Below are 27072 nucleotides of genomic sequence, written 5' to 3'. Positions count from 1 at the left end.
ATTACATGTTGCATGGCGAAACTCCGTCGTGTTTTACTTTCGTTTGCTTAGTAATCGTAAATTATTAAAAGCTTTCCATTATCGAGCTTCTACAGATAACAAAAATAAAACATGTTAAAATGTCTAGACTACATATTTAGCAACACGGAAGTGATTACTTAAGCGTTAACTTAGAAGAATATTTATATTCGATCTTATCCCGATTGTAAAAAATTGATATCAATTAACTGAGCAAAATATTCAAAGTTATGTTTACAACATAATTGAATATTTAACATAAATCTGTAGCAGTAAAAATGAAACGTGTGTATGAAATATGTTTTAAAATCAACGTTTAAAGATTTCTTCATAGAACAAAATATTAAGAAAGTTACGAAAGTATTAAGATATTAAAATAACATTTTAACAGTCAAAGCAAAACTAACCTCTATGACATCCTTCAACATAAACCGCCTCACAGGTCGACGCCTCCTGGGTGGTGGCTCAGCGTCCCTCTCAATACCCTCATCGTCCGTGTCAGCGCGACCTCCCTCTGACGTCTCCGAGCCCTCTGATAAAGCACCTATTTCTTCATCATCTTCTGTATAGAAATAAGAAAAAGTGTGCAATTAATGTATATTCTGACAGCGTCTAACTTAAGCTATTCCTTATGACCTTGATGGGCACGTGTGTGGCCTGATGCAAGTCGCTCAAGTCACGCTCTGTTAGTCTAAACTCCGAAACCCCCTTCACACGTAACGGGCTCCATTATGAATCACGACGAAGATTTAATACTAACGCTAACGATCTACGAGTAACTGGTCAAAATTGCACGGATAACCCAATTACGTTGCTTGATAGTTAACTGTCCGGTCGTCGGACGCTGCGTTGATTGCAGTTTTGTAAGAGTTCTTATACACACGTAAACAAGCTCTTCGGGAGCAAATCTTACAAGTCTCGTTTTACAATAAGAATATGGTACATACATAATTATAATATTTCTCAAAATTTCATCCAATTAACGAATCATTAAAATGAAAAAAAAAACTTATTAAATCTATTAATGTAATTTATGTTTATCTATCTATATATATAAAATCGAAAGGTCACTCATCACGAAATCTCAGAAACTACATGTGCTAGGAATCTCAAATTTTGCATAGGAGTTATTTACAGGACGTAGGTGCTCGCTAAGACGGGAATTTACAATATTCCACTTCTAAGGGGTTGTTTTTGGAGTCGAAAGATTGTATGAAACTTCGTTACTGCAAATGCTAGGAGTCTCAAATTTTGCATAGACGTCACTAGGACGTAGTCATGGAGACAGAAACTAATAATAACATAGTTCACGCGGATGAAACCGCGAGCGGGCCGCTAGTAGTTTTATATTCTTATAGATCGTACAATGAATACAGATCAACAGGACAGTGGAGTGACGTGACGTGACATGGCGCCCAACGCATAGTTGCGCAAGCGTATTTTGCTAGCGCTTTGTTCATTTCTTGCCTGACATTGCCGTGACCAATGAACGGTCTAAATAATAGGTTATCAAATAATAACTGCGGCCGCAATAACAGGCGGTAATCTTGTTATTATAAAATTAGTACAACATATAATTTACTTCAATTATAATCAAATCTACTGTTTATGCTTCTGAAAATAAATATTATATAGATGTATACACACGACCGTTTATTAAATTATTTTGTATCAAATATTTTAGAAGTATCTAACAACAAGTTCGTTCGTTATGTTGGTCTTGTTAACAAGGGCCCAAGGTTGATGCAATTAAAATATTGTATTATTGGTAAATTTTCAGGCACGATAAATTAATGTTGTGAGGTGTGCTTCCGTACATACTGCTCAGCTTATAAAAGCGTACCTAAAATGTTGTTTTTTCTTGTTTAGTGTCAAAATTATAGTGTAATAGCTGAGACTTGTGCATTATAACTTTAAACCACATGTATGGGCCCTTATGGTGTTTATTTTATAAAAGTCCTCATTATGATAACATACACGTTTTGCTAGGACGGAAAGCGAAAGAATATCTTGTTTATATAAAAAAAAAGGTAATAAGCAGCATGAAAAAAAAAACAATTTTTCTATTATATTTCGAAAATACCTACAAATATGTCAATCATATAAATGAACTAACCAATTGTCGGTAAAATATAACTTAATAAAGTTTTGAACAATCGACAGCCGTTGTTTCGTCACGAAGCGCAAATAGCAATAAGCGATCACAGTCATGACCGGCGCCTAGTCAGCCAGACGATACCTACCTCCATATATCACAGTTCTACAATTACGTCAAATGTACTTTAAGACAGATCAAATAATAGCTTTTTTTTTTTGGGGAAAAAACTACGTTTACATAAGCTTTCTTGAAGGTTTTTCAACTTTGACCATTAGTAGTCCTAGAAAAATAAAGAACTGGCATCTTTTGTGTCTAAGAAGACCTTAGACACAAAAGATGCCAGTAAGAAGAGATATTGAAGACAAAATATTTCTATGAATCCTGGGGATTCAAACCCAGGATAATAATATTGTTATAGATTTTTACTTATCAATTTCAGATCGAGTTAAGCCCTTTTCGTTCTAGCAGAAACAATTGTCTTAAGCAACAAAGTTGTAAACAATCCAAACAAAACTTTGGAATTAATAAATGACCAAGATTTATTATTGCTGATGAAAATCAAGCTTTTGCAAAAGCACATAATCATAATCTATGAACCCAGGTATCGTATGACTCAGCGTCCAGGTACTCTTTGTCAAATATAGTGACGTGTAACTGACTCAATGGCAAAGGTCCTAACTCCTAATATACTCGCTTTCTAGTGTCGAGACCAAGTGCGTTGCCAACGTAATCTTATTGTAGAAATTATAGATAAATGGTTGATCTGGATCAAATTTCATATTATTCTTCTAAAATTTTGTGTCGTTATGTTTCAGTGTTATCATCACACAATTCGTGTGTTATGGATACTTTGGAACTATTACTATTATTAATTAAACATAAATTTTAATTTAGCTATTAAATTTTAAAGTTTAAAAACAAAACGATTGAATATTATACATGTATATAATATAAGCATGAATTTATAAATTAACTCTAAAACACACGAATTGCAAATGGGTGACTAATATACAAAAATAAACTTGGTATTAGAAAATAAATTTTAAGAAAACCCGAGCATTATTTTTTGCCCCATGTTCCCGGTTATAATAGTTAAATTAGTTACTTACTAACAATTGTAAAATCAAAATAATATTCACATAATTTATTACATTCACCATGATAAAAGCCATTCCGTTAGACACCATGTTCTCATGCACCGACAGTCAACGGTTAAACGTTAACTATTCATTCTCTCCCACAAGAGACATCGTCAGTTATAAACTTGCTAGCGTATCAGATGTTTTCTACGGAAATTATAGTACTGTGATATTTATATATTTATAAAGATAGAGGTTTATTATTTATATATTTTTTTTACATTTACTGTCATCGTGACGCTGCGCTGTGGGAACCCGATTGAGCATCTGATTGTAAACATGATGGGTGTAGGTTTGTTTCTCATTTCTCTTCTTTTTTGTTTATATTAAAAACATAGGTGTTGCGTGCAATTTGATCTTTTATACTTGTGAATATACATTTAGGAATTTTTAAAAATATAAGATATTATACATAGCATGGAGAAGAAAAGAAAATCTCATGATATATCATTCGTTTTTCTATTTCGCGTATTACCAGAACTAAGTAGATCGTGGAAGAAAAATATTTTAAATATAAATATTTCTCCGAATGGACATCAAGCCCAAGCTCAAAAACCCTCGCCATACCTAAGTGTTTATTGCTTATAACCTTCTAACATAAGTCACTTTTATTTTTACTAACAGACATACGCTGAAATTCAAAAATATTACTACTAATTTATTTCAAAACATTTCAAAGGGAAGTCTATAAAAATAACCATTTAGTTCGAAACAAACTGATGAAATAACCACCACTGAACAATAACTAACACATAATTAAGCAAGAACCCATCGTTAGTCGTTATACTCTCTTCTATCCATCCATAACAACTCTCAAGGGATATATCAATCGAAGCTTGTCTCCTAAACAAAGGGGCTGATCAGTTTCAAGCATGGCACACTATTAATAATAATTTTCAACATTGTGTACTACAATGCCTTCATATGGGTGGTGCGGCGCCACTTTCACTGACCCTACAACCTTATAAGTGTCTAATATAAAATATGGTAACATTGTCTGTAGGGATAAACGCTTTCGAAGATCGCGTGTTTATTTTGAAACGTTTGTTTGGTATAGTATAATGCGATATTATTTACTAACAAAGTAAAATCACTATCACATAACTATTAAGCTATTTAAAGGATAGAGTAATCGGTCAAGACTTACATATACATACATACATATATTCTGGTCTATTTTTTTCCTTATCCGCATATAATAGGGTAGCTTGAGAATACCTAGTGACAAGACACTCTGTCATCCACTTTTCACCCGGCACATCCAGCATCTTAAGAGGTGGAAATCAACGTCACACTTCGTTTTCCTTGAGCAGAGAAATAAAAATACTTGTAGATAATCTCATCCACAGTAATAGCATTTTCAGCGAGTCGTTGCCCATTTGTCACGATGACCTTAGAAGCTTCTATAGGAAATTATATTAAATGCTTACACATCCAAATCGTTATGTATAGAGTTAAACATATTATATGGAATTTAATTACAAAAGGCACTCATAAATCTAAGAGCGAAGGTCTCAATCATTAACAGCAACATAAAAATAGTACCTCTCATCTTAGCTTTGAAACCGGTCATTTTAAGAGTTTTCAAGCAGAAGTGATGAAGCCGCAGGCGTGAGTTTAGCCTCAGAAGAGCAAACTGGGTTACGGACAGCTGGGCTGGCTGGAGGAATGTTATTACACGTCCAACGGCGAAATTTATTTCCACAGTTAATGGAAATATGAGGGGCTGTTGTATTGATGTGCGGTCGATTCGTCATATAACGGTTCCCAAATAAATCAATAATCATATATTTATTGGTAAGTTCACTTAACTCGAAAGAGGTTAATAAATAACTACTAAAGTATTATTAACTTTTCAATTGAAAGTATCTTTGATTGAGTGCTATAATTATAGTTTTAACATTTAAAGACTGTCATAAATACGACAATCATTGGACCTAAATGCACCACAGTCAATTGACGCCCTCTTAGCGCAGAAAATGGTTTCACATTAGCTGTGAGTGTAAGTTCGGTTCCTGCGCAAGATTAATATGTTATAATGTTTGTATTTTAATTTTTTATTTTTTTGCACTTTAAGATAGACATAATTGGTAGGAAGTCATGAAACGGAACGATATACAAATGTAGATTTTTTTATCTTTGTTAAAAATGTATATCTAGCACATATGCCCTATACGCCCTAGGCGTGAAAAAGTTGTTTTTTTCCTCTTCATCTTCAAACCTATACCCATATATAGCAGGGTAGGCAAATTGAAGCCAGAGTTAAGACACTCAATTCCCATCAAATTACAAGACATTGTGATTACACCCGCAGGTGTGTGACAGGCGTAACCCAACGCCGCGTTCTGGCTACCAGAAGAAAAGGTAATTAAAAATCTAAATTTTAATTACTATCAAAACATCGAACGTAGACCACAGACTGAAACCACAAATGGCACAATGACACATCACGTTGTTTGCAAATACCGTGTGTCATATTAACATAGCCTATTAATCACGTATGACACCTGGTAGCGGCAACCAATTTAACTTTAAAACAATACCACCCACGCATCACATTCTCACATACACCTAAGGCATGTGACGAAATTAAATTTTAGATTAGAACTTTCATATACAAAAGCTTGATTAACAGATAGTTTAGAGTTTGGTATTTCAAATTGATTGGCTTTAACGTTTAGTTTAAAAACTTGCAGCGCTTTTGTAAGCCCTTATTATTATTTTTTTAATTTAACAAATGGGGGCACATATAAATGTTTGTTATAATCAATTAAAGAGAGTTACTTGTCATAACAGATAATTTTCAAGAGACCATCGTGGCGCAGTGGCACAAGTGTGTGACTGTAGAAGCGACGGTTGTGGATTCGATTCCCGCTCGAGAAAATGAAATATTTTAATTTCCTCTCTTTCTAGTAAAGCAAAGCAAGATTAATATTTCGAAAGCGAAAGTAATTATTGAAATATTTATTATCTTTTGTAATTTGAGCGCTATTTAATAATTATTGAGCTTCTCATTAAACAAAATGAAGAATGCATAAATATAAACATACAGGTGCATTTATCCCATATAACTAAACTAAGATGTGAATAAATTTTATAGTTCTACATAGAACTTTGCAATTTACATGTAAGCCATATTGGGTGACAGTCCAATGGCACGTCTACAACTTTACGTTACAGACTAGGAAAGATCTTATATAAACATATATAACGAAACTTATGGTACAGGAAAGAAAATTTTAGAATAAATTTTGAAAAAAAAATAGAGAAAAAAATCGTAATAATAATTTAGCCAATGACAAACACAGAAAGACAATAAAACTTTAAGCTTTATCTCCTATGTAGCAGGATAAGTAGGCAGTAACTAGTGCCATGACACTCCATTCTTTGTTTTCCGACCGTATTTGACATTCTGGAATGTGAATTCCGCCATACAAAACGCAATGAAAAACGAGTAACAGAGTGTCTCAACACTAAATAAAAGAAATAAAAACAAATCTAATAGGAAAACTAAGCAACAAAATGCATTTCACAAACGCACAAACCCAACTAACACGTAAACACAGTTCCGTGGCGTTCGCATAAACAGAACTTAACGGGCCGTACAGAATGTACCGCGAAATCGCCAAAACATCACCTCGTTAAGATAAACATGTTAGAACATTGCCCACTGCGACCTACGCCACGCTACGCTCGTAATATCTTACAATCGCTATTTAAGCTTACTGGGAAACTAGAAACTATTTGGAATAATGTTTTTAGCACGTGTATTTTGATAATTTTCCTCAAAAAAAAATAGAATAAGAAGCCAAATAATAACTTTAGGCACACATGAGTGCATGATAAAATTAACAAATTACATATGGTCTTTACTTTGAGTTTTTTTCTATCGTGAATAGTCCAGAAAAAAATATTAATATTTTTAAGCCTTGGCTATATCCCCGTGTAGCAATGTAGACAGGGGAACCTTATTATAAGACACTTCGTCCCTAACGCATCGTAAAATTATCGAGACTGATGCCGCGGTTTGTCTTCTTACCAGATCGAACAAAAAAATACTTCTAAATTGCCCCAGTGGAAATCGAACTCACAACCGTCGCGCTTACAGATAAATACTGACGACTCCAAAAAAAAATTATCTACTATAATTGTATGTTTAAGAAAATTTATAAACTATCATATTAATATAGCCTATTTATTATTCGCGTCATGTTTCATACAATCTACAGTACAATCGGTACTAGTCGTGGGAATATTGCGGAGATGTTCAGATCTGCATATAAGAAATGCGATAAAAAGAGTCGAGCAACTTTCATATTTTTTGTTCGTGATGACCTTGCGCATTGTACTGTGATGGCTATTCTTGGTCACTTTGTGTATGCGTCGGCTATTAACAAGCTATATAATATATTCAATATTGTCTATGAAAATAATACTAAAGATATAAATCCTATAATATATCTATTCTTCACTAGGAGAAAATAATGAAATCCCTTTCCTCACTCTGGTAGACGAAGAGCAGCGTTGAGTTTCGCAACTCAATATGCAATTTTCCGGAAATTGGTCGAGAAATAGGGAACGAAGTGTCTCAATTAGGTTCCTTTTGCCTATCCTGCTTTATATGGGATACAACGTGAAGCTGAAAAAAAATTAATTAAGAAACAAAAGAAATTTAAAATAAAATAAAAATATTAATCTATATCTACACTAATACAAAATCATTCAATAATTGCGATTGCGAAATTTCATAGCATAGGCTAATTGGGCTTCCAGGTCAAATTTTGATCTTTTTATCGAACTGGTTTTCATCGAGCATTATTTGAAGCAAGCAAGTTGTTGCTGGGTAATGATTGACATTAAATCACTGGTACAAAACGGTATACGAGTATATCCGGTTTGATCAATAAAAAATGTTGACTATAATTTTTTTATCTTTACGCTATATATTCCGCATGTTCTGGAAAAAGCTTAACGTACTAGTAATCAAATTAGACTAAAATTATATTATAAATAACTTTCTACAAACGAGATTCGAACTGACAATCATCACGTTCAACCATGCACACACCACATTTACCCCGTTAACGTAGTATGACGTTAAATACAAATTGCAAAAAAGGAAAAGGAAAAGGAACAAAAGCACATGCAAAAGGATGAATAGTAGGTCACATGAAGCACCACCACGTTGAGGAAAAGACGACAAAACATGACAGCTCAATTCGAATTGTACGATCCGTGAGAGTTAGAAAGGGTGGTGAAATGCAGGCGGAACGGATTCATTGTGCACCAACGCAGTGGGAGGTTCGAGCCGGTGTCAGATCATAGGTCGACGATACGATGACAACATCAATTTTATAATATATCTCCAGTCTATCTATGCTAATATTATTAAGAAGATTTTTTCGTTGAAACGAAATTTGGAATTGAAAAATTCTTTTTGAGTTTGACAGTCCATATATAGAGGAAGGCGATGGATCACTTCTGGATGACATCGATCGTTTCGATGTAAGTGGGTCACAACTCCAGTGGATTACAACCCCAATCGGCTACAACCCCAGTGGACTACAACCACAGTGGGAGCACATAACGATGCACAAGCTATTCCTTATTTCATTTAAAATTAAGAACGAAGCCGCAGCCAAAAGCTAGTATAATATAATATGGCCCAGTCTATAAAGGATATTAGGAAACATTACTTTGACGATAATGTTTAGAGAAAGTGAAAATGAACAGTCCTCTTCCTTGTTAGGTGCGAGGTGTGATAATGTCATGAATGAATGGAATATAAAAGCTTGTTTGGAATGAAGAAACTCACGATTAGATTATCATTTATTAATTACGCTATTTCACGCTAGTTTTCCTGTTCTTGGAAAAATTCACGTAAGACTACCTACTCTTAGTAGTCTTTTTATATCTCTGTGTTGAATCTTGGTATATGAGGCTGTCGTGGTGCAGTGGTCCAACATCTATCGGTAAACATGATGTTTAAGGTTCGATCCCCACTAGTATAACAGACGCGGTATTGAGTTCCGCCACTCAAAGGGCAGTGTCTCGAAAATTGGGCGAAAAGTGGAGAACGTTTTAACACTAGGTTCCCATTGGCTGCACTATTATGTGACATCAAATTTGAGATTGAGACATCAAAACGCAAATAGATTCGCAATTTTCAATTAAAATATTATCTACAAATTCGTTTATACAAAATAATTAAGAAATTGAAATTCGAACAAAATAACCGGAAACTGCACAGTTCACAGACAGAGATGTGGAATGCGATGAATGTATGTAAATGATGGAGTTTTCTCGCCATTGTGCTTGCGAGGAGATTTATAGTGTTTTAATATATAGTTACCGCTCTGAGGCTATACGCTATGTTTCTCATCCAATTATGCTTGAACAATACATTACTGTTATTATACCACTGAAGCTTTTTTGAAAAATATTTTCTTTATGTTATGTAATTAGTATTTAGCAAGTGTTTAAAAATTAAAGTTGCTAATTGAAATCGTGTAATGGGAAACAAATAATAATGTTTGGACAAATAGTAAATATATAAGTACCTTTTCTTTTGATCTAGTTAGGTAATTTTTGATATCGGGTTCCTTCCCATAAAAAATATTGTCTATAAATACAAAGAAAATAACAAAAACAAAGAAAGAAATAGAGTCGATAATTTGTTAACGTTACGTAACGTTAAAGTAATAATAAGTAAATAAAAACTTTAATGTTATTAACCCAATTTTAAATAACGTATAAATATATATTTTTTTTAATATTCAATTATTCCCACATTCTCCCTACAATGGTAAACAAAGTAAGCAAACCAGACCAGCCATGACAACGGTATCACCGCTGTAATTATCCATCACAGCTGACTATCACACGCATTATTGTGCTCCAAGTAAAAAACTCCTCGACCTGCATTGAAGACGAACGAGCTACTAGCATACGAGTATGTAAACAATAGTAAGAGCCATGAGTAAGTTTGTATATTACACACAAAAACGTAACTGTCTTTTACTATGTCCTAGAAACAATATTTATGTGTTTTGATAGACCGATTTTACTTTTTATAACTAATATTTTTTTTTACTTTGGCAAGATCTTTTGAAAATGTGCGAATTTATAAATAAATAATCTAAATTTTTACTTTACTTGTATATAAACTTTTTACACACAAACACACACGTGGTCTGTTAACGTTGTTTTAATCCATAGCATTCAATGAAAATGTATTGAATTTGGGGAGAGAGTGGTGAAAAGTGCCTTAACACTGTCCTACATTGCTTTATGCGGAATATAAACTGAACGTAAAGTAACAAAAAAAGTTATGTAATAGTTATTAAAGGTATTTTATAAATTTACTTCTAAAATGTTGGCACTCAAAGGTGCCTTTACACAAATCGCGATCTAACGGGAACCGATAAAGGTTACGCTTATACAAAACGTGTTTGCACGCACGTCTTTTCATCTAAATCACAGCACGAGAGAAATAAAATTCAAAATTCGGACAATTGCTATAGAATTTCTACTTAACATAATTATATGGGAGACGGTTGTTTGCTTTGGAAGTTGGAGAGACTTAGCTTGGTTTTGATTATCATTTTTTGGTGGAAAATTGTATTTTATAAATTATTACTATTAAAAAATATAAATTTATATGAAAAAGAAAATATTTTCATAGATTTTTCTATTACATATAAACACATTATCAGTGTAATCGTGTCGGCCAAATAAGCTTTAAAAGAAACGCTAAAAATCCACTTTAATGGTAAATTGAAATAGAAAGTTATTTTTTTTGTTTTACATTAGATTGTTGGCAAAACATATTAACCAATAATGGCCCACAGAATGCGTATTGTGGCAGGTAACGACCAGCGTGACAACAAAAAAGGTCAAAAAGGGGAAAGTCAACTGGGTATTTCTACGTAGGTGTTTTTGAAAGATCAATTATTGTGAGTAATGCCTTTTACACTCGTGACTATTGATTTACTTTTATGGTTGGATAATTATGGTAGAGAATATAAACAGAATCATGAACCTTAACCTTCGGTGAACACGAGCACAGTTTTCACTTTCAACAAAAGGTAAACAAAACTTATTTGTCATGCAATCGTGGCTATTTAGATTTAATATAAATTAGAATTTCTTAAAATATTTAATTTGGCTAGAATTGATTAGGGTTAAATAACAAGGTGATGTCTCTATTTTCTCTACAATATATATTCCACAAATATAAAATACTAACATAAAACTAATCTTACCAGTAATATTGCCCGCAGTCATCTCCGTGATGAGCCCTTCCAGGTCTGGAGATATGAGACGCTCTTCATCCTCTCCATGCGTGTAGTCTAGCGCGTGGTAAACTACGATAGCCAAATTTACAACCAACTGAAAAGAAAGAATATATGTTAACCAATTAAATATTTTTCATTAAACATTTTATTTTAATTTATTATTTAATTGACTTTCATTATAAATATAAAAATAATCGATATTTTATGGTTTCGTTAAGTCCAAACTATGACCCATCCCACAATCTAGCACCTAGTCGAACAAAGTGAACTTTTAAAACAAATTTCGGTATAAGATAATTCTTGTATAATCCTAATTCCAGTCGCTATAAACCAACCAAAGCGTGATATTATTGCTGTTTTTCTTACTAAACTTGGACTCACCTAGCATGACTATCAGGATCGGTGTATAGAACATTTGATGTTCGCCTATTATTAATGTACCTATTTCTCAACTGATTTACCACAGCTAATAATAAAGCGTGCTGAAAATTTCCTGTTTTACATATTTTATCTTCTTCTAACATGCTTGAAGTACTTGGCCGTTTGTAATAGCGACGATTGAGCCATTCCTGCATAACAATCCTGCACACTTCATTAAGCGGGAATGTGGAAACGAAATGCATATAACCATCTCGTATTAACGTGATTACCGCCTTTTGTACCTATTTACTAATAATTTCTTCAAAATACTTATACTAATGTATCTTACAGGATAAAAAGTTCAATTTAAAAAAAAAACTGAAAATGCATAATTACGCCAACCTCCCCTTGCATGATTTAGATAGTGCCCCTCCTAGTTAATAAAGGACTAAAATTTCTCCACGTGATAAAATCTAGAGTTCTATCATGATAATAATATGAATATTCTATATCAACTTGTATCAGTGACAAGAATTAAAGATCAACGAATACCCAAATGAAAAAAACGCAAAAGAAACATATTTCGATGGAAGATCAGCTGCTGCAACCACCAACCACCACGAGAGGAATGTTACGGTTGTAATAGACAATAACTGTGCGCATATCATTACCAACCTGCCAATACGAGAGCCGACCACCGCCACACCACCGCACCGTATCAAACGTATTGTATGCTAATCACGTGCAATATGATGGTTTGTTGCGCAAGCGCACGAATCTTGGACCGTAACAACACCGTAGCTCGTAAGATTTACGATGCGAGCCTCACAATATAGAACCGTTGAAGGACGTTGTGCCTCTAAATGGTATCTAATTGTTGCAATTGGCTGAGGAAACTCTTTGTTTTAGAGTTTCGGTAATAGTGCGCTTTGGATAATTGCGACGTTAAAGGTTTTTTTTCTTTTAATCTTTGCTCATCCCCCTCATTATTGTGGAGGGGAGTAAGTACCTACCTAGTAAAAATATAGTTGTTTCCTTTGGTTGATTCAAAGTCAATACTTCCTGTGAATTTAGACAAAGTTCTCACGTCATAGAGCTTTTGTTTCAATAATATGATCTAAGGTTATATTAATAACGTATTGTACGTTTAAGCTTAGCAACAATTGCTAGTAAAGCGAACACTGCTGAGTTGATTTTACATTAAAGAAAGTAGTTTTAAATAAACAACTGTCAAAATAATAGAAAAGTAACTTAAAATGTCTTCAAAACTAGAGAATACTAGTAAATGTTATTCTTTCTTCCTCCTTATTCCACAATATTCAGCATCTAAATACATAATTGACGAAAAAATATAATAATTAATATCCTATGAATTGATGTAAGAAGCTTTAACGGCATATCTAACGGCGATCGATTACGTTAAGCTGTCACCGGCTAATACCCGCAAAAACAGGATCTTATTATGAAAATTATACGTGGTTATATTATTATATCACAAACTTTTATATAATAAATGAACGTTTTATGTAATTATGATTTGACTTCAACGATTAGACGACATCACGAGGCCGCTGGGACTAATCTGTGTAATCCAAATGATTGCCGGTTCAAATGATTTTATAGATTTTTTCTAAATCAGCAAACATTCAATATATAAAATTGACGTTAAGTTGAGAACGAAGTAACTTCTCGCACCATATAGGTATAACAAATCTGAGACATAGAAAAATAAAAGCACATTTTAGGTCTTTCAATGCATACGAGCTCGTAGCTCTTGCAACTTCATTTGCATGGAGTATTAAACGCAAAATTTCGGTTTTTCCTGTAATTTGAATTTCTTTCTTAGGGGGTATTGTAGAATACTCCCCTATAATACCCCTAAAGAAAGGAACCTATATACAAATTAATTGTTCAGCGTTCTACGTCGTATTGTTCGTCTGTCCGTCTGTCAATTACTCAGTAACGGAAGAGTTTTATACGTGTCTATACGTACGTATAGACTATATATGTACATATTTTCTGAAACACTTGTTACACGAACGACTCTACTTGTATTGTGTTCACGTGTCAATCGGCAATGTAAACCACGAATTCTCAATCTGATTCGCCTGTTGTTACACCCATTAATGCTTGTTGCAACATTGTTACGGTATTTCTTAAATATTTTGCTTTTACAGCTATGAACAAGAAATATTATTATTTTCTCGAGAATGGGTTTAAGACAAATAAGCTGCCTGCAATCTAAAAGAATTAAATGTGCATTGTCTTTTTGGAGGGGATGGAGAATTTAGTGTTGAATCACTCCATTCCCTACCGAACGACCAATTTTGGATACATCGTGTTTTGACTGCTACATTTTTGATTAAATTTACAAAAAAATAGAAATATGAATTTAAATATAATAAATATTTCACTATGACAGTAGTTAAACTCCGATTGTGTTATACGTAACAAATAATCTTCACATTGAGGGCGAATTCAGAAATATGCATAAATTATAAAAAAAATACGTAATGGCGTTACGTAAACAATATTCTTTGTATCAAGAATGATATAACACTCTATGTCGATTGTAATTATCGTGATTATTTAAATTTGAGATTTTGATTGCGATTTTATCTTGTCATCTATTTTTTACTAATATGTCTGGTAATACTCGTTTCAACATTTTTATTATTTACAAAATTTTATAGAGGCCTTCGTGGCACATTGGAACATTGTCTGGATGTAAAGACGATGATTGTAGGTTTGATTACCACTCGGGAGAAACGTTATTAATTAATATTACCGAAAATAGTGTACTATACGACACTATTTTTAATTAATACCTTAAAACAAGAGAAACAGTCAGCCTCTAGTATAGACATCAACCAGGTTTAGCAAAATGCATATAATATTTAGCCATACAGCCTTATCAGTTCATATATCAATAGAAAGGTTTAATAAGGTTAGCCCCATATTCAATTGTGTTCTGATGGCCCGCGATAACCCGCCAGCTAGTTAACCACGGGTCACTGTGTACATGGACGAAGACCTGAATCGCCCTAGACGGTCTAAGAGAAAGTTAAATCTAAAATATTTACAAATTCAGACATTTTCATTTGAAAGGAACAGTGGATTTTGTTTTGGTATTGTTACTTAAAATTAAGTTTGACTTTTGTTAACTTCACTATATTTAGCTTCATGGTTTATCCCGCAAATAGGGTAAGTAAAGGGAAGCTCGTGTTAAGATATTTCCTTGATATAGATAAAAAATATATAGATATATGTCCTAGACGTTGACGACGACATATTAAGAAACACATTATATTTTTCACTTATACGGTTATCTATTAAAAACAATAATTTCACATATAGAGCAAGCAAAACATAGGTAAGTAGCGATTTAAGACATTACGTATAACTTATTACATACCTATTAATCTAAGGCAAGAGGCCGGGTGTTACAAGCCGATAACAGCCAAGGTTGTTGACATTGAAATGTTACGTGGCTCTTTGAAAACATTCGTAAAAACTTTTCATCTTTAGATCGAATACCGATCGAGTTACGGATGACTGATACGGAGAGTAATCTAAATAAGTTGGTGAAATAAATAATAAGGATTCAAGTTTTTACATTAAAAGATTTATATATGCGTTGTATTAAAAGTTGAATATATTTTTGTATTAAAAAAATAAATAATATAAACAAAATATCATTATTTAGAGCATCGTTATTTTCGGAAAGGCCGTGACACGATTTTTAACATTCATAAGAATAAACTACAGGCAGGTTACTTACTAACCTTAATATAACTAAGTATAAAAGTTCCAAGATTTCATTGTTAGAAAAATACTACCCTCTAGGTCTTCTCAAAATTTCAAAATTCAAAGGCTTCAATTGGTAAAAGGTATATTTAAAATATTCTTTCAAAGTTATTTCTTTGTGACGATTAGAAATAAAATACGGTGAAGAACAAACTGTGTTGTTTTTTTAACATATTATATTTATTTTATTTCCATTGCAACAGGCATCACCGCCCATGGTTTAATTTCTCATATTATGTAGCGTAGCTCACATCCAGCACTTGAACGACGCTCTTTAATTTAATTCGTTACCTCGAACTCAATTTAATGTTAGACTTTCTATTTTATTGTCGGTATAAGTATCGTACAATATGGATATCTTACATAGATAATAATATAAAATATTTAAATTATGATAAGGGAAGAAATTGTGTGGGTTTTAAATTGAGTCTATATGGGGAACCTAACGCCGCAATTTGTCTTTCCTTGAGAAATCCATTGTGAAATCCACATCTAGCATTTACAGTTAAACACGCTAAATTAGTAAAATTATATTTAGTTGTACCAATTATGTATACAGTTCAGAAAATCGTTTAAAAAGAGTTATTGTTATATCTTAAAACATCTAAAAATAATTTTACATTAATTATTATCCTTTTTATCACATGCTGTATACAAACAGATGTTCCAAAGTAATTTAATTGAATTACTCGCATCAAGTCAATCAAAGGCTGTTATTGCGTTCCCATTGATTTCGTCATATTTAGGGTTGTTACAGCAGTCTAGAATATTTCTCATAATTATTTAACGCAACTGTTAATAGATGTATTTATTAATAAAATGTTTCATAGATTGGAATTATATTGTGCTAATGTTGGGGGGGAGCGTAACATTACATCGTACAAGTCCAAAAAAAATAAATAATTATTAGGTACGTACATATAAACATATTCAGAAACATTTTTCTGTTTGGCGACGAAAAATATATTTCAATATTGTGAAAAAATACCGAAATAATTATACATAGTGGAATCTAAAAAAATTTGAAAGCCATATTATTTATTTTCAATTACACTCCGAAACTAAACAAGAGTTAAAAATGTCAGGAATGCAATCAGGAAGTCATTGTTAGATCCAATAAATCCCAATATGTGTCCTTTCCACGGATATCGTTTAACGAGCTTTCCGCGGCGTTTGTGTTGCGCAAGCGAGCGCCATCTATCGGAAATAGAAAGCTATGTAAATAAAGTCCGAAAAGCTCGGCGCCGTCTGGCCCATTTGGTTTCCTCATGCAAATTGTATAGACTACACTAATCAAATATCTGCCTATTGAATATTCCGATTTCGTATGAACTTTGTTTTATTTGAATTAGTCAGTCTATGTATTGGAGATTGTGGCTGATAGTACTCTCACGCAACTCGCTGGTCGTAGGTTCGATTTTGACTCATTTGTGTCTATCGACATTCTAGATCTTTATAAACTAGACTAGGTACTAATTGACTTTTCCTAAGTTTGGGTTGAACAGCAATAAAAAGCAAGCAGAAATGTATTTTCATATTGATAAAGTTTACTAGGAAATGGTTATTATAGAAAATAAAAAAAACGCTATGTGTAATTAAAATTTTTGACAACATCGATTCACACATAAGACATTAAAATACCGAATAAAAATCAAGTTTGTGAAGTTACTTTGATTTATCATTAGATTATTTTAAAATTTATTATTATACCACCCAAAACTGTTGTCGGCATTTGAAATTTACAATTCAGGAAATGTTATGCATTCTTTTACAGGCGACGCAATAAAAACCGCATTTTTACACAATTTTCTAACACACGAGTATTTTTACGATATGCTAATAGCGTATTTAAAAATAACCCCTTAAATTTGAAAAAGCTCTAAAAAACTAACCAAAACAAATGTAAATTTTTGTCTCTTCATGTATAACAATAAAAAAACATACTTATAATTTTAGTTACACAATGATAAGTGATAGATAGATTTTTTTCAGCTTCATGTAAGTTTTTAGTGTTTTTGTAACAGGCCAGGTACATTTACTATATGTAGACATTGAAATGTTACGTGGTTCTTTGGTATATATACTTGTAATTATAAAACGTTGTTTTTACCGATATGTTCATTTAGAATCATTGCCTTTTAAGTGGAACATATATTTATAATCTTTTTTTTTTTCAACTTCACATTGTATTCCGAATAGTATGGTAGCCAGAGAGAATTTAGTGTTTAGAGACTTCGTTCTTCACATTCCCTCCAAATTCAGGATACTGCGTTGAAAGGCGGAACTCAAGCAGCAGTATGTCTAATAAACATGAAGCAGTATTTCTACAACCATGCACCATAACAGCGTCCTATTGCATCCACGTTTATATAAGTAGGTAGTAAACCAATAACCCATATAATATATATCCAACTAAGCACATTCGTAAGGCTCATAGCATCAGCTTTGTATAATATTCACTCATTAACCGTTGGATGGAACCGTTGGAACAAATTAGTAACAGCGACTGATTATATACCAACAAAATAGTGATACATCTCTACTCTACTCTACAGTTCTTCAATTCCAACAGTTTTCCTTACATACTATACCTCCTACATACTATAGCATAGAAAGTAGAGAAAATATAAAGATTACTCGCACTCTGTTCTCTAATATCTCCATTATTTCGAAGTCTTGTGTTGAGTGGAGGAACCTAACGCCGTGCTTTCTTACCTCTAAGCAAAGAATGAAACATACACTCGAACAGAAATCGAACCAAGACTTATCACATCAAAAACAGACAATTCTCAATCAGAGCACTATAACCTCAATAATCAGGTGTAAAAACAATATTGAAAACGCATGCGCAGAATGAGTGAACGAATCCAAGGAAAATGCACTCAATGCGAGTTGTTACATAAGGAATTATGCACTCGGAAATACCCTTCAAGTAGTACCAATTAATCACAATGGTATCGCAGACGTTGCGGACCTTATTGTGCAACTCAATTCACCGGAGCTTAGTTGAGCTTTTACGTTTAGCAAACAGGTACAATGGACATGGACGCTGTTTGCATTCTATAAACGTTATAGGTGATTGGTTCACTGCAACGGAATTAGCGGATTGGATTTTCATGCAGGATTAATATTTGAGGTCCTCGTGGTGCAGGGGCACAAGCGTGCGACTATAAGCGTTTCGGTTTTAGTTTCGATTCCCACTCGTGCGATTGAAATATCGTATTTTCATTTTTTGGGTCTGGTAACGAGGCCGAGAGCGGCTTTTGGTACAACGTAATTGCATTTTTTGTAATAATATTGTAGGAGAAAAAAAAATAAAGTTTATATATTTTCGCATACATTGTAATTTTACAAATTCTACGTCATTATTGTATCGAAGGAGTGATAAGTTCAATATTAATATTTTAGTTAAAATATATCAAACACATTAAGACATAAAAAAAACTATAAATAATCAGCTTCACGCACACAGAATGGTAGGCAGAGGGAACCTAGTGTTACGACACTCCGTGACAGACTTTCCGACGAATTCTGGAAGTACTGCGTGTCGAATAAAATAACTATTAAAAAGATTAAAATATAAAAATATAAACCATAACGCGGTTCAAGTTATGAACCTGTAGAAAAGCCAGCCTAACTTAACTTAACAAAATAATTAGATTCAAAAAGAATTTACATATTTTAACATATTATTCATATATATGTCTCAACTTATTCCTCGGGAATTTTTTATTGTTAAAACGCTATCAAGATGATTTATTAGTCCTAATATATCAGAAAAATGATTCGGTTACTGCTCAAACTCGCTTTGGATTTGCTAAGAAACATTTCATAATAAAACCTACACATTTTTAATTATCTAAAAAACCAGTTTCACGCTCTATATCTATATACTATGTATGCAGAAATAACCTTGTGTCAATACACTCCGTTCTGAATTCGCGACAAAACGTATTGATCAGCGGAACTAAGCGCCGAGCTTTGCCTTTCCAGAACGAGGCAATGAAACCAGTCAAGACAGAAATAATGAAAATAATTCATTTCTTCGAATGGAGAACACCCAATCATTACATTTATAGGCAGACTCTCAATTTTCTCTTTTCCAATATCATAAATGTGGATATCTATGTAAGATAATCTTTACGTATTAATCAAGTTCGACGCAGTAGCTGCGTGTTTACAGCTGCTATCTGATAAATTAGAGGTCACGCCTTCTAATAAGGAATTAAAATTTATAAACTTCATTTTAAATTTATCTTCAATTGTCTTTTTTACTAATAACAAACCTTATTTATTCGTATGACCACGGCCCTTAGCTGTAATTAGTAAAAACAACAATAAAGCAATAAAAAATCTAATTTTCCTCAAAAAAATGTCATTTAGTCACTTCCTCCATAATCATTTCCTTAGTAATTGTCATTTATAACAATTATATGTACGTAAGCTAAGATTACTGGCATTATCGTCATTAAACTGTTAACAAAATTGCCAAATAGATACGGGGCCGGGTCCGTTGCGGGGGTCAATGTCGGGCGATTGAGATAAATTACAAATAGAATGAATCATATACAGAAATTAAAGAGGGCTCTTGTTTATTTCCTATCCAATACGCTAAGATTGTCTGTTGTAATATCTTAAATGTTTTAGTATTCAATTTAGTATTAGTAAATAATCTCTTTCGCCTAATGTGCCAAACTATATAAATTTATATTTCCATTTCTTCGCTCTGGAGTCTCCGAACATTAGGTTCTTTTTGCCTACCCGGCTTGTTTTGCACCCTGCTGCTACTTGTATGCGGGATACAGCGTGATGCTAGTTCATTTATTTATTTATCTCTTTTACCAATTTATGAAGATTTTTCAGTTATAAAATTACATTTTTTAAAAACTGTTTAAAAGCTAATCTAATCATTAATATAAGTACATATTTAAATCACATTATGATGTGATTAAAATTAAACTCACTTTTAAGACAAAACGAGGCACAAATGGTCATTAAAACAAAAACAAGTTAACAGACGACCGCTGTATTTTCTCTGGCTATTCAAATGTTTGAAGACAGACAAGACCCACAGAGTGGACAATTCAACAAAACTAATAAACTGAAATGGCAAAAGCGTTTGTTTCCATACAGCTCTATATGGCTGTAAGGTACAAATGTCATTCACGAGATTTTAGAGTGACGTGTAATTGAATTCCGACATCAACCACATTTGAGAGGATGGCATGTGAAATGGATAGGGGTATTGTCCCTGGGTTTAATCACAATTCAAGACATAGCGTTCATGACTTCAACGATAAGACTTCTGTATTATAGGAAAAGTAAATAATTTATCCAATGAAATTTTGTATATAAAACCAAATTGTTAATAATATTGGTAATATATATTTTTGATTAGTTCATTAGTTCCTAAAATAATCTCGCGTCTAAAACCTAGTGACCCCTGACTTTTATACAAATATTTAAGTGGGATTTGTATTTAGACTAACATTTCATTCTGTCAAACACCAGTTATATGTAAACGCAAGATAACTCTCGACAATGTTTGCTTCACGCTGTATCCCGCACACAGCAAGATGCCTATCTTGCCTAGATTAGCCTAGTGTTAAGACACTACGTCCTCACTTTCCGCCGATTTTTTTTGGAGGCATTGCGTGCTGATTGGCGGAATTCAACGCCGCGCTTTGCCTCGAAACGAGAGCGAAGAAATGGAAATGTAAATTTAGATAAATCTCGACAATATTTTTTCTTTTATTAAGCCTAACGATACACCTTTCATGACAACAGATAGTTACGTATTGACAATTCCGTTTAATTCCTTAGAAATTAGCGAGTGAAACTCGGTGTTCAATTAGTGACTTAATCCGTAGACGTTTGTAGAATTGTTATCGCGAAAGGGCATTCTAATTAAAATTTGATTCGTGTGAGGAATGTGTTTCGTAATCAACTTTAAAATAAAGAGGGTTCTATGAAAAATATATCTTGTTTCATATCTTACAAATACAATATACAGAAAGATAATTAAGAAATATACTATTAGCACAGGTTTTCACAGCATACCTTTCATAGTATTAATTAATTAATTAATTATTATTTAATTATAAAAGATTTAAACAAATTTATTATATAATTGATAAATGTCTATTATCAAAGATTATTTTGGCGCGGATATTAATAAATAAGCTCAAAAATCGTAAACACCTGTAGAAAAACTTACTCTTACAAACAAAAACAATATACCATTTCTCGGGAACTATGGCTCCCACGCCACATGACGCATTGTGCAACAATAGTTTGGCGAAAGGTGAGTGTGAGAGTCATCTCATCAGATCACTTAATTTCCTTGATAAATTTATATAACATTACTTAAACGGAGTAAATATATATGAGAGTAGAGATTACAAAGGAACAAATTAACACTAAAAGATATTAAACTTACATTTAATTGAAGTTTTTCTCTGAATGGAAATACTTGTACACCAAATAAAATATACCCTTTGTTTTTTATTATATTAAAGAAAAATGTTTATTTTTCTATTTATTGTATTTTTTAGCTTCACGGGACCTGGGAACCCAGTGTTAAGATACTCCGTTCTCCATTAACACACCTCCGTTTCCCACTTTCCACCGCATGCTTGAGGCTTTATGAGTTAAGTTGCGGAAATCAAATAATTAATTTTTCATTTCCTCGAATGGGAATCGAATTCACAATCGCCAATATCAGTAGCACGCTAACATTAATAGATTAAATACAATGAGCTTTTACTTTATCCTATTACTTGAAATTGACTAAATTATAAGTTACTGTTTTAATTATTTATCTTCCACACAATTTATCTAACATATTACACAGACAATTGTTTCTCACATTCGTGAATGAATCTTCAAGTGTGAGATTTTTTACACAAATAACTATAGTTTTTACTTCATAACTTCATCTCATAAAAATAGTTAGCAAAAATATCTTTGTAACAACGTCTATTCTCGGTAAGAGCGGCATTCCGACGGCAACATCTTTGAGGTAGCTTGTAAAAGCTTTTTATAAGTTATAATAAACGTTCACCAGATATTTACTACGACAATAATAGCAAAATTTAATTGTAATCGTTAAAAACGTGCAATTAACCATTCACTTTCACGAAATATATTAGAAACCTTGACTTGACATTTGAAATTAATACGAAAACAATAAAATAATGTATGAAATTTGCATCTTAACAACTCTAGGATATTAAAAAATAATTTAGAGATTTCTCAAGATGTATCGTCTTCATCACAAAGATTGAGATAGTTATGCAAATAACAGTTTTACCGTCGGTTACGCAAGGAGTCGTTTTCCACGCACGCTAGAAAGCTCCTTAAGAAAGTGATATAATAAATAGATTTATAAGGAAATTGAATTAACCATATTGTTAGAGACCGGTCGTAATAGTTAAATTTTATGAACACCGCACCTCGACCGCGGGTATCGATTACGTCTTAATAAGGAAAGTGGAAACCGTGGAACTATAGGGAGGAATTTGCTAATCCTGGTAGTTGAGTAAACTTATATAAAACAAATATTATGGATAAAATCAGTTTTCAGTTTCGTCCTGGTGTTGTGGCAAAGCGCGGCGATGGGTTCCGCCACTCAACACGCAACCCCTCCAGAATTTAGAGGAAAGTGAGGAGCGGAATATTTTAACACTAGGTTTCGCTTGCCTACACTGCTCCATGCGGGATACAGCGTACTTTCAGTAAAAGTTAAAATTTATGTATGGGTCATATCTCACTCTATTTCTAAATTTATATTATACAACATTTAAAAAAATCCAATAAACTAAAATTTAATTAATCTTTAAATATTAATATATTAATTCGAATGACGACGACAAAGCTCATGCAATTAGATTTTACACATAATAAATACATAAATTATAGATATTGAGTATTTATCAGTATTATAAGCGAAAGTTGACTGTCGTTTTCTAGTACGAAACTTAATGTGTGAAATATCGAACTGATTCGAACAAGTGTCCCGTGGGCGGGACTCATAATTGGTATCCTCATACTTATTTTTCTTTTTTTTATCTTTTAACGTTAAATATTAGTTACAGTTTCTTCAAATTCTTGAAGCAGTTGTGGCACTATAGGAAAGTTGTGACTACAAACACAATAGTTCTGGGTTCGATAACAACTCGGTGCAACGATGACAACTTTTTTTGAAACAAAAATAAAACACATTTACCTATATCTAATAAAACGTTATAAAACAAAAGCGAAATTAAAAGCATGTAAAAACAATTTTAAATAACATCAACATTAATTACAATATCGCATGTCATAGAAAAACAACCTGTTTCATGGTGACCGTATTCCATATCCATTCCATAGACAGTAAGGTGTTATTAGCAGTTATAAAATTAACTTATATAATAATAATAATTGTATCAAACAGTATGGTTCTCACGCAAAAACTTTTCAAAGGAGTTCCAAGTAATATTACTCGCTTTAGAAATGTTTTATGTATTAGACACTCGTTCATTATGCGCTCTATTCAACTTGCTTAGAAGTAAACATTTACATATAGAAACCTGTAGTTAAAGCTTGGGTTAATACTAATTGAATTTAACTGTTACTTCACCGAATGTAAAGAAATTGTATTAATTTAACAAATGTGAATTCAATTATTATTTATCTATTTTATATTGCCGTTTCACGCTTTATTTCTCATGTACCAGAACAATCAGAGAGACCATAGTGTCAAAAATCTCCATTCTCCGCTTGCCGCCCGAATTCTTGACTACGTATTTATTATGCTAAATAAAAGTTTGTAAAAAATGTATGTCAAGCAACTGAAATTTTATTTCATAGCGAAAAAATATGTTACTTATTAATAAACTTATTTAACCCTTTGGGGTAGCCATCCATCTAATAAATGATAAAGATTTAGGCAATCCTTTTAATAAAAAAACATGTTTAAAAACATATTAGACCACCCTCCGCTTTCCGTCACAATTTCAGACAATGTGTGTTGAGTTGCGAAACTCAACGCCGCACTTTGCCACGCATAACGAGAAAATGAAAATAACAACATTCAATAAATCCTTTAAAGTAGTAAAACGGTTACGACGGAAAATAGAAAGCTCTAAAGCTAGAAATTAAATTAGATCTTTACATAGAGATATTTATACCGACCTTTGCTACCTAATTAATTGATAACTTCCCGACGTTATTATTTCTTGTTATTAAATACATTTAATGTAACTTCAATACTTGTTAGGTATATTGGAACTGTTGATACTAAATTATATTTTATTACATTTTAAATTTTATACATTTACTTATGGATATAAAAGTGTGAATTTAAAAAAAAAAATTCAATCAGCTTCTCGGTGTACCTATCCTGCACACATTAGGATACACAGAGGGAACCTTTCTTTCGAATCTTTCGAGGCATTGCGCATAGAGTGACGGGATCGATCCTCACTCGGAGGAATAAATTATTATTTATTAATATTTTACTTTCTTCTCTCTGGCACCAAGGCGAAAATCGGCGAAAAGAGGGGAACGGAGTGTCTTAACACTAGGTTTCCTCTACCAGCCCTGCTATATTCTTCTACTCGAAGCTTCAAACATATTAGCCACTACTGTTCTTTATAAATTATTACATAACAATTTTTAATTTTACATTGTATTCAAACATAATACATCATTATACAACACGCCGTTTATAATTATTACGATACGTACATTCATAACGAAAGCAATCATCACCTCGGACCGCCGCGAGGCACGTGCACCACCGCGCCTTGGGCTATATCACACTAATTATCACACGCGAAAGAAAGTCCGCGAACAATACACACCACACCACACTTGTAATATTACGTAGCTTAGACTATAAAAAAAACCGCTTAGACTATAAAAAAGCCGCTTAGACTGTAAAAAAAAGCGACATTAGCTTTACGATTTAACAACTGTGCTCTTTAAACCAATAGCCCAACCTCCTGCTATCAATGTAATTAAAATTATAGTATAGAGACTACAGTATAGAGGAATAATTAAAACTTTCGAGTGCCATAATAAGATTCTTTCATAAACTATTAACGTATCAACAGTCAATGGAAATATAAAGTAAAAGCAATTGTATAGAAGAGAGTGTGAGTTTTCGTATATATAATTTGTATTGATATTTTAAGGCGATATTTTTGCTTAGTTCTTTTTCATTTCATCGTACATTACAGATCATTGAACTTGAGATGTGGGTATATATTGTATTTTTATTCTTTAGTCTTGAGCACCGCCACTTGGGAATCTAACTTTCGCGTTGATAAATTATGAAAGGTTTTATTATTGGAAGAATTTATTATATGTCGAAAAGAATAAACGAATATTGTAATGTTTCAATTTTAATAAATCTAGTCTTAATATTTCATTTTTTATTTAACCCATTTTATATCATTCTCTTCATAGCATGCCGCATGCATAGCATATAGGAAGGAAGCACAGAATACCAAGTTCTCCGAACTCAACGCCACGGTTTAAATAGTCCAGATTGAAATTCAATACAACGACCATTTAAATAAACCACTAAACATATAAATTTTAAAAAAAAAATCACAATGCAATCAAAGAAATTATTTATGGTAAAGCACTCCGCTCGTGAGTGTCCATTACACACCATTAAATAGCAAATTGAACAATAACACACCGTCACTACATTAGAATGTAACTCCAAGGGAGAAATTGGTCCCATTCGAGTGGAACTTTCATAATATTAATAACAAACTATGTACACGTCGAGTTTCACGTTACAATAAATGAGATAAGTTACACAATTGATTTTAAATTGTTTTTTAAAAAAAGTCAATTAATAATATTTGTTCTTAGAGTCAAACCACAAGAATACGTATAGTATTCGTACATATATAAAGCTTGTTTATTTTAGATTTTTAATTTTTTTCTTTAGGTTTGGTATATAAAATATAGTTTGTCCTGTTTTAGCTTCATGCTGGGAACCTATTGTTTAGAGATTCTCCGTTCCCATTAAGTACTTGTATATCCCACTTTTCGCTGAATTTTGGAGACATTGCGTGTTGAATGGCGGAATTTAACACCGCCAAAAGTATAATCATCAGAATCAATCTTGCATTTTTCTTAAGTTATGTATTTAAAAAAATATTTTAAACCACTGCCATTTAATCCCCTCCCACATTAATATAAAAGAAACTGTAACACCACGCTTCATCACCAACAAATAATTAAATACAAAAAAAAGCTCATGTACCAAAAAAAAATGTTCCACATTTCGGTCGCAAAATTACAAGTAAATGAAGATACTTTTAATGACGTATAATCAAATTGGATGTTT

The 27072-nt window shown here is 32.6% G+C and overlaps 1 protein-coding gene across 5 annotated transcripts in view; it reads right to left on the bottom strand.

Moving 5' to 3' along the window:
* Window positions 1–27072, bottom strand: part of spir (spire type actin nucleation factor) — a 137504-nt gene that overhangs the window by 46899 nt on the left and 63533 nt on the right. For all 5 annotated transcript variants that reach the window (XM_085186906.1, XM_085186987.1, XM_085187097.1 and 2 more), the window contains exons 3-4: window positions 11520–11646; window positions 426–580 (exon numbers count right to left, since the gene is read on the bottom strand). In XM_085186906.1, the coding sequence (XP_085043032.1) occupies window positions 426–580; window positions 11520–11646 (282 nt within the window). The remainder of the gene's footprint in view (window positions 1–425; window positions 581–11519; window positions 11647–27072) is intronic.

The sequence above is a fragment of the Heliconius melpomene genome, chromosome 1 (assembly GCF_056956725.1).
Source record: "Heliconius melpomene rosina isolate 202511_hmr_F chromosome 1, ASM5695672v1, whole genome shotgun sequence".
Lineage (NCBI taxonomy): Eukaryota > Metazoa > Arthropoda > Insecta > Lepidoptera > Nymphalidae > Heliconius > Heliconius melpomene.
The sequence above is the reverse complement of the archived record's forward strand: the minus strand, read 5'-3'. Positions and strand labels throughout refer to the sequence as shown.